At 40.8% G+C, this 10,315-nt stretch overlaps 1 protein-coding gene across 1 annotated transcript in view; it reads right to left on the bottom strand.

Annotated features, from left to right (window-relative positions):
* The window catches only part of ULK4 (unc-51 like kinase 4), a gene marked incomplete at its 3' end in the record, with an annotated part of 718,552 nt that overhangs the window by 700,884 nt on the left and 7,353 nt on the right, over positions 1-10,315 (bottom strand). The window contains exons 3-4 of the mRNA XM_007949711.1: positions 6,767-6,906; positions 795-957 (exon numbers count right to left, since the gene is read on the bottom strand). Coding sequence (XP_007947902.1) covers positions 795-957; positions 6,767-6,906 — 303 coding nt within the window. The remainder of the gene's footprint in view (positions 1-794; positions 958-6,766; positions 6,907-10,315) is intronic.

Raw genomic sequence — 10,315 nt, 5'->3', positions numbered from 1 at the left:
GATGGACACTGGAAAGAGGTAACTATGAGGAGGAAGTGGGAGGGGAGCTGTTGCATTGTGGTAAACTGTGGTCAATGACATGAGACAAAGAATATGTGAACTGCTGTATGGAAAGTGAATTTGCCCTGTAAATCTTCACCCAAATCACAATTAAAAACAAAACAAAACAAAAGACCAGGCTTACCGGTCTGATGGAGACTGGTGAAACCCCTGAGACTATGATCTTTAGACTCTCTTTCAACTAGGAACTGAACTTAAGCCTTGTGACTCAGCTGGAAGCCAAACGACAGGCCTATAAGGTGAGCGATAATACTAGAAGGGGACACACTCATTAGAACAATCAAGCACATGAGATCAAAAGGACAACATTTGCCCAGGGATAGAGTTAGGAAGTCAGGAAGGGATGGGGTGGAAGAACCAAGGGAAAAGGTGGGTATAAGGAAGAAGTGGGAAGAGTGCTGTTTCAGGGTAGGGATTGCAATAAATGGTACAAAACAGAATGTGTATACGTTGTTAAATGAAAAACCAATTTGCTCTGTAAACTTTCACCCAAATCACAGAAAAACAAAAATAAAAAACCCTAGAGCACTGTTCTACTGTGACATACATGGGGTCACCATAAATTGTTAGAATCAACTACTATTTTTTGCTTTGTTTAATCCAGACTTACCTTGATCATTATTATTTTCAATAAATTATTTGTCTGACAAAACAAAAGATCAACATTACCTCTTAAACTTGTGACCTGGGTGGCTGACAACCAGAGTTACTGTTTCCCCTCAAAGTCCACCTACCTTTAACTCGACTTTTCACGTTTTTCTTCATTCCACTATCCCCACCATCACCTCCTCCTTCTTCAGCTGCCACCAAAGCAAAGAACTCTTCCAAATTTTCTCCTTCCACTTTTGCCAAGCAAAAATTGCTAAACTTCAATGTGCCGGGCCCTTCCAATAGTATCTATGAGATGAAAAATTAAATGTTTTCATAAACAAATTCAATACAATTTGCATTTTCATCAGTGTTCCCTATAATAGCACTAAATAATTTTCAGCATTGACTCTATCACTTCATCACAAATTGGAAAATTAAATACTTACAAATTTTTAAAAAGCAACAGAATCCAATGGAGCCTGGTGTAACCACTGAGACTATGGCCCCTAGCTGCCCTTCAGGTCTGGAATTGAACCCACAACTGTGGTTTCCAGCCAAACAAAGTACAGGCATGTGAGTTAAACATTTACCTCAAGTAGACACACGCCCTGGAGAGAACAATCATGGGAGAAGGAAGGGCTGCTTATGCACAGGGAGATAGCTCAGGGTGCAGAAGAGTATGAAGGGATGGACACTGGGAGGAGGTAACTATGGGGAGGAAGTGGGAGGGGAGCTGCTGCATTGTAAATTTTGGTCAATGACATGAGACAAAGTATATGTGAACTGCTGTATGAAAAGTGAATTTACTCTGTAAATCTTCACCCAAATCCTAATAAAAAAAAAAAAAAAAGCAACAGAAAAATAAATCCAGTATTTTAATAAAATCAAAATTAAATTAAATTGCCCATTCTCAGATGTAAATAATGAATACATCACATAACCACAGAAGAAAATCTTGGGTATGGGGAAAAATAAAGAACAATCTATACTTGCTGACTTACAGACATCTCTTAAGACATTTCCAAGTCTATTTACCCCATGTTATTGTTTAATCATAGGAGAAAGTGTAATGTAGGATTAAAGCCAGGGTTTTAAAGTAAGAGACCTGGATTTAAGCCCCTGATCCACCACAAACTAGCTTATGGCCCTGGAAAATTTACTCAAGAAAGTCTCAATCTCACCATGTATAGGGTTGGCAGACAACATTTCTACAAGTTTATTGGCAGGCTCTGTAAGAATTCCCAGGTATATAGTAGAGCTGACAACGGGCAAGGTTCTAGTCACTTCTTGGCCACAGCCAGCTACACAGAGGGCGCAAGTAGTTGGACCTGTGGGCTCAGGACCATAGTCACAGGCAACATCAAGCTCAATTGGCATAACATACTACACAAAAGCATTGTTCCACATCCACTTTGGCGAGTAGTGACTGAGATCTTCTAACCTTGCAAGCAGCCACCTAGATGCAACAATGGGTCTCTACTCATCCAGAGCAAAGAAGAATAAAGAAAACCAAAGACATATGGAAACAATTAGTCTAAGCAACTGGTACACCATGTGATCCTCAGCCCATATGACTATGAGACCAGACGAACCAGATGGTGCCTGGCTACCAATGTCAACCACTCCGAGGCGGATCTCTATAGAAGATCCTAGATAGAGTGGGAGAACAATGTGGAACAAAACTCAAAATCATAAAAAAAAAAAAAAAGTACCAGTTTTGCTGGTATGATAGAGCCCGATGGAACCACTGAGACTATCCCTAGCTGCCCTTTAGGTCTGGAATTGAACCTACTCCTGTGGTTTACAGCCAAATAAAGACAGGCATTTGAGGTGAAGACTTACAATACAGAGATACACTCCTTGAAGAGATCAATCATGGGAGAATAGAAGGGCTGTGTATGCACAGGGAGACAGCTTGTAGGGGGGAAGGAGGGGAGCAGTAGTGCATGGGAGGAAAGGACAAAGGGAAGAGGTAACTATGGGGATGAAGTGGGAGGGGAGCTGTTGAGCTGCAGGAAATTGCAGACAATGTCACAAAACAAAGTGTATGTGAGCTGCTGTATGGAAAGTGAATTTGCTCTGTAAACTTTCACCCAAATCATAATAAAAATTAAAAAAGATAATTAAAAAAAAGAAAGTTTCAATCTCTTCACCTATAAAATGGGGAAAATAATACTTAACTCTTCAGACAGTTGCATGGATTAACTGCGATTGTATCTAGCACATGGTAAATGCTCAAGTCTGCTAATACAATTTATGATCAAAAGTTATCTGTTGTTTGTTGAAACTATACCAAGAAACACAGTATTTGTCATTAAAAAATATTTGTGAGCAATTATAGCAGGTCAGGTAGCTGTTTTTAAAAAAAAAAAAAAAAAAAGGCAATTTAAAGTTCACCCTTCTAGTCAAAAATGCTTTAGACTATCAGTCTACAACCAAAAACCAAACCCATACCCATCAAGTCAATTCCGACTCACACAGCCACCCTACGGGACGAAGTATAACTGCCCCATAGGGTTTCAAGGCTGAATCCTTATGGAAGCAGACTGCCTCATCTTTCTCCCACAGAGCAGCTGGTGGTTAGGATCAACAACCTTTTGGTTAGCAGCAGAGTGTTTTAACCACTATGCCATCAGGGCTCCTTGTTGTCTACAACAGAGGCTTTTATTGCTTTATAGCAACAGAATATCCTGAATGAGTTGTTAAAGCATAGATTACTGGGCTTTAGAAACTAGGGTTTCTCAAACAGTAGTTCCAGGGTAGGGCCCTAGAACCAGCATTTCTTACAAGTCCGAGGTAATGCGGATGCTGCTGGTTTGGGGTATATATTTTGAGAACCACTAGCTGCAGTCAGTCAACTTTTTTTTTTTTTTTTTTTTAAGGGCCAGATAGTAAATATTTTAGACTGTTCAGGCCAGGGACTCTCTGTCTGGACTACTCAACTCTGCCATTATTACACCACAGCAGCCATTGACAGCACGGTGGCTATGTGCCAATAAAACAGAATTTATAAAAACAGGCCCTGGCCAATTTTCCTAACCCTTATTCTAGAGTAAAAGTTACATTATAACTTGATCTTCTTGATCTCATATGCTTGATTGTTCTAATAAATATTCTAATAAAGCAATCCAAATTCCCTAGATTATAAACAGCTGGTATTAGTGCTACTTTAAACCAAGACACCAAACCCACTGCCATCAAGTTGACTCATAGCGACCCTACAGAACAGAGTAGACCTGGCCCACACGGTCTCCAAGGCTGTAATCTTTATGGAAGCAGATGGCCTCATTTTTCTCCTGCAGAGCCAGCTTATGGATTCGACCCACCCACCTTTCGGTTAGCAGCCAAGTGCTTAACCACTGCACCACTGGAACTCCTTACACAACTTTAACTGAACAAACTACAGCCTCTGGACCAAACCTGGGTAACTGCCTGCTTCTGTACAGCTCTGAGCAAAGAATAGATTTTACATTCCAAGTTGTTGAAATAAAACCAGAAAACAAGTATTTCTTTACATATGAAAATTATATGATATTAAAATCTGAATATCTATAAATACAGTTGTATTAGAACAAAGCCACCATCTATTTATATGTTGTCTATAGCTGCTTTCAGCACTATGACAGTTAAATAAATGGTTTGGTTGCAACAAGGCCCACCAACCCTCAAATATTCACTATCTGGCCTTTTACAGGAACAACTTGCTGACTATTCCTCTAATGAAATGGCAAAATAAACCATGAAAATCAGCATTGACATATAGCTATTGCCAAAGGGGCAAGGAGGCCACATCTTCAACCTCCTCTAACCCCACAAGAGGAAGACAGAAGCACTATCAGTAGCCCAAGGCCCATTACTATGAGGCCAGACATGCTGCCTCCCTCCATCCCTTTCATCAACAGTGATACCAACCATTCCTCCCGCAGCACCCCCACCTCTCTGCTGGGTTTGATAATTCACTGCAGCAGCCACACAGAACTCACAGATTATGGGGTTTATTAGGGAAGCACCACAGACTACAATTCAGGTTCAGGGAAAAATGCTGTCCCTCTCAGCCTGCCATCTCTCAACCAACAGTCTCTCTCAATCTCTCTCCCAGCAGTGCATGTCTCTTGGTGTCTCCTTCTCAGCAGTGCATGTCTTTCTGGAGAACATTTCTCTCAGAAGTACATCTTTCTCAGCCAGTAGTCAGAGTGACCTTGTCTGCCTCTAGGAGGCCTCCTTTTGAGCCTGGCAGAGTGACCACTAACCAATCCCAACATCAGAATTCTATACACCTGAGAGACAGCAAACTTCCCAGAAGACTGCCTCGTGCTGGGGCAACAGAAATACCCCAGGTGAATAACTTTTACAATCAGGAGCTCCTCAGTTGCTCACAGCAAATTCCACCATGGAGTTTACAAAGACTTATGGCTAGAAAAACCATACCAGGTAATTTACTATACCACAGCTATCTTTCTCTGAAACTAAATGACTACTGTTTCATGATCAAGTTAAAGCTGACAAGGATATGAAAATGTCAAACAATAAAATAACATCTACTTATTAAGTATCTTAGTTTTCCAGTGTTGCTACAACAGATATACCACAAGCGGATGGCTTTAATAGGAATTTTTTCTTTTACAGGTTAGGAGGCTAGAAGTCTGCATTCAGAGTGCTGGCTCTACAGGCTGGGTGAAGGTGCCTCCACCTTGGGTTTCAGCTCTACCTCTTGTTCCAGGCCCACCACAGCAAGCTAGAGGCATCTTGGGACTCATGCAGCTGCTGGCTGCTGAGGCTGACCAGCCCAAGATCAACAGGTAAAATGGCACAATCCCAAGATAGACAGGTAAAACAGCAGGCTACTGGTTCAAGTCCAGAAGTAAAGATGAAGACTCAGTCAAATGCAGGACCCAAATATGCCAAAAAGCTAGAGATCTTTCCCAAAGCTTCTTCAGATATTTCTGGAAGCCATACCCTCTGAAAGTAACTCCCCTGCAACTACTTAGCTGTGCAAAGAAGATTCCACCATAGAGGTGAGTACAGTCTCATCATAGGAAATAACTATATCCAGCTGCCAAGTCACTCAAACATACAGTGCAGCCAAGGTGACAACAACCTTAACTATCACAGTAAGGTTTTTGGTTTAATAATCTTCTCATATAGGTGGCTTATAAATTTAAACAAGAAATACTCTTCATTTCATTGTGCATACATTAACAAAGGAAAAGAAATAAAACCTCAGGGAAGTAATACATACAATTCCTAAAAGTATGTACTTACAAAAATAATAATCAGTGTGACTCATTGAGACATGACCTAGCAGAAAGTATCCTGGAACCTTAACTTAAATATTTAATTCTCACAAATACCCTGAAAATATTTCTATCCATTTTTACAGACAGGGGAACTGAGACACAGAGAGGAAGGGTAATTTGTGCAAGGTCACACAGCTTCTAAGTGTCAGCTCTGACTGTGACTCAGAAACTAAGCAAATTTCATGACTGTACTATATAGTAAAGCACATCTAGTTGTAGAAAAAAACTTTTACCAAAAAGAAGACATTTGATTCACACTATCAGGACTCATGTGTATATAGCCAAAATTTGCCTTAGCAAAAGAATAATTCATAATTAATTGTATACTATGCTTTAAGAGGGAGCTCTGGTGGTGTAGTGCCTAAGGCATCTGACTGCTAACCAGAAGGCTGGAAATTCAAACCCACCAGCAACTCCTCGGAAGGAAGATCAGGCAATCTGCTTCTGTAGCGGTATCGCCTGGGAAACCCAAGGAGGGGTCGCTATGAGTTGGGTCCGACGCGACAGCAGTGTGTTGCTGTTGTTGTTATGCTTTAAGAGCTAATAGAATCTTATTTTATAGACCAGTGGGGTCATCATTCACAATATACTGTAGCAGCAATAATAAATTACTCAAGGAGTTTTGAAAGGAGGGGGACTTTACTTCTAAAAGCTATCCTCAATAGGCAGCTAAAATACAGGACTACGTTTTTCTCAAAAAAAAAAAGTGATCTAAAACTTCAAGATGTTATATACCAAAACTTATCAAAAACACCTTTAAGAAAGCACTATTAAACTGAGACATAAGCAAATAGGAAATCAAAATTTTCATTAATTACCTTGCCAGGAGAAATGTCACAAAAGAGAATTCCAAGTTTATGAAGGTGGTGCAATCCAGTGATCAGGTCAATTCCAAATTCTCTCACAACATCTTCTGGGAGGTTTTCATCTTGAGCAATAACCATTTCTAAGGAACCACCTGCAATGAGTTAATTAAAGTTACCCATCTCAATCCACTCATACTACCTCCAGGAGATTTTATGCTGGGATGTACTGAGCATCAAAAAATGAACAAGTCAGTAAACCTGACAATTCACACAGGTGAATGAACACAATGGTCCAAATACCTAACAGAAGTCTCTGGAGCGTGGGCTGTAGAGCCATCTCTAGGAGAGACTGCTATGTCTGGAAGAACAGTAAATAAGCAACCAGCTGCGATGAAAAGGTAACTTCTCTGGAGCTGTGACTTCTCACTCCAGATCCCTCAGGAAATAAACAGCTGCAAATATTATTAATTAAATATGTATTTAATTAAATAAATTAAATATTAACCCAAAACTATGCATTTATAGTGAGACTATAGACTCTACTGTGCAAAGTAGAGTCACATTTGTTGTTGTTGTTGTTGTTGTTATGTGCCATCGAGTCGGACCTGACTCATAGTGATCCCTCCTTGGGTTTCCAAGGCAGTATCACTATAGAAGTAGATTACCCAACCTTCCTTCCAGGGAGTGGCTAGTGGGTTTGAACTGCCAACCTTCTGGTTAGTAGTCAAATGTCTTAGGCACCACACCACCAGAGCTCCCACAGTCATATTTACTCATGTGCAAATAAGACAGGTTCTGCAAAGCCCTGTATTGTACAGCCAAAAAGACACAGACCTTCCCTTGACAGAAAATCACAACCCTTCATGCAAAACACTGATGAGAGAAAAGGCCAAAAACAGGTATGTTGTGAATTCTCTATTCTTCCAAAGTCCCAATCATTTCTCACAGTATAGATGCTTTCTCTCATAAGAACCACCAGGAGTCTAATCTCTAACGTTGCGAATGATCCAGTCTCCACTATCCCACTTCTCCATTACCTCTGACACCAGCCCCCCTGCAACCTCCATGGCACTCTCCTTCTCTACTGGATATGATAATTCCTTGTAAGTCTCACAGAGCTTATGGACTATACTTACTATTATGAGGTTTATTAGGGCAAAAGGTTATCAGCCTCAGGAAAAGGTCCACAAGCAATGTCCACCAAGGGCCTCATTTTCCCAAGGAGAGCACATCTCCCCCTTCACCAGCCAGACAGCTCCCAGAGCAGAAAAGCTCTGCACCTCACGTTACAGGGCTTTTAACAGCTAGTCCATGTGCTCATCGTAGGTTACCAGTGGACTCCTTTGCCAAACCAGCACCCAACAATTTCTTAAATGTAGTCAGTAGAGCTTAATTACACAGGAAATCCCCTAAGGTTATTTTTTCCAAAAATCAACAGCAAAGTCCAAGTAAGAGAATTCATTGCACCACAATGCCACTGCGGCATAGTAAATTACTTAGTGTGGCTTTTCTACCCATAAGTCTTTGTAAACTCCAAGGTGGGAATTGCTATTAGCAACTGAGGAGATCCTGATTTTAAAGTCGCCCACCTGGGTTATTTCTGTTGGGCGTGGCACAATACAATGTTCTGGGAGGTTCCCACTCTCTCTCACGTGCTTAGAGTTCTGATGCTGTGATTGGCTAGTTTGACCACCCTTCCGGGCTCAAAAGGAGGCCTCTTGGAGGCAGAACTCGCTCTGACTGCTGGTGGAGGAAGACGTGCTGCTGAAAGAGACACGCTGCTAGGAAAGAGATGCGAGAGACACGCATTGCTGAGTGAGACACCACCGAGGGACCAGCACTGCTGGGAAAGAGACTGTGAGAGACTGTTGGCTGAGGGACATTGGGCTGGGAGAGAGACTGAGCGTTCTTCCTGAACTTGAGTTGTAGCCTGGTGCTTCCCTAATAAACCCTGTAATCTGTGAGTTCTGTGTGGCCACTGCAGTGAATTATCGAACCCAGGAGAGAGGTGGTGGGTGCTTTGGGAGGAACGGTTGGTGAAAGGGCTGGAGGGAGGCAGCATGTCTGGCCTTGCAGTAATAGGCCTTGGGTTACTGCTGGTAATCCTGCCTTCCCCTTGTAGAGTTAGAGGAGGTCAGAACATGTGGCCTCCTTGTCGTTTTTGCAGCCACTAACAAACTTTTTTTAAAAGGATCAAGATTACAACAGGACCTAAGTTCAGAGAAAGCGAAGTCTTAGCGAGGCACTTTGGGGTTTATTTCTCTTTTGATGGGTGAGAGACCATTCCAACCACAGGTGTAATTTACAGTTAAGCTATTACACCTGGTCAAGGTCTGAAAAAACAACTGAAGCAAAAAGTAATACAGGGAACGTCCCCTGATCACCTCATCCATGTGTACATCTACAGAAGTAACTCAACCATAATCCCCTCCTATTGTATGAGAAAAGCAAAATGCAAATAAGCTTTTGATCCAGGTAATCCCTTTTATAAAATTTATAAATTAAATTTTATAAATTCTAAGTGCCAATACAATAAGTAAGATTCATTAAGTTAGTAATAATCACAAGGTATTTTAATACCCAATAATGCTTTATTATCACTCCGTGTATAAACAGAAGAACACAAATGATGGTATTACTCGTTACACATTTTTCTATTATACTCCTATAACACTGACACTTCAAGTTCAGATAATATCTACCTATTCAGGCACATATCTATCTTTCTCCCTGAATAAAATCCTGGGAGCTCTGGAGGCGTAGTGCCTAAGGCATTTGACTGCTAACCAGAAGGCTGGTGGTTCAAACCCACCAGCCACTCCTTGGAAGGAAGACTGGGCAATCTACTTCCGTAAAGATACTCCCTCAGAAACCCAAGGAGGGGTCACTATGAGTCGAATTGACTCAATGGCAGTGAACTTGGTTTGGTTTTTTTTGGGTTGTTGTTTCTTTTTTGTATAAAATCCTAGAACATTTATGAGATAAGACCTCCAACATGTTATCTCTAATTATTGGTGTGTGGTAGTATCTGTTGGTTCATCTTTGTACTTTTCCACATGGCATACATTTTTATGAAGAGCAAGTATCCTTTTTACAACGGTAGTCTCTGCTACTGGTAGATTTCTATAAATTAGTTTCTTAATTAGAAGCTAATTGACCTAACATGTTGATTTTAATTTATTGGAAAAATTTGTTTGATATATCATCACTTAAACTATTCTCAAATTTCTATGTGGTTAATTTAGGTAATACAGGCATATCTCAGAGATGTTGCAGGTTTCATTCCAGACTACTACAATAAAGCAAGTATTGCAGTAAAGTGAGTCACAAATTTTTTGGTTTCCCAAACTGAAAGGAAACTCAGTGCCACAGAGTTGATTCTGATTCATAGCAACCCTACAGGTAGAGAACTTCATAGGGTCTCCAAAGCTGTAAATCTTTTTTTTTATTATTGTGATTTGGCTGAAGATTTACAGAGCACATTCACTTTCCATACAGCAGTTCACATAGACTTTGTCTCATGACATTGATCTCAGTTTACCACAATGCAACAGCTCCCCT

The sequence above is a fragment of the Orycteropus afer genome, unplaced genomic scaffold (genome assembly GCF_000298275.1).
Source record: "Orycteropus afer afer isolate SDZICR_OR568_19922 unplaced genomic scaffold, OryAfe1.0 scaffold00250, whole genome shotgun sequence".
NCBI classification, from domain to species: domain Eukaryota; kingdom Metazoa; phylum Chordata; class Mammalia; order Tubulidentata; family Orycteropodidae; genus Orycteropus; species Orycteropus afer.
The sequence above is the reverse complement of the archived record's forward strand: the minus strand, read 5'-3'. Positions and strand labels throughout refer to the sequence as shown.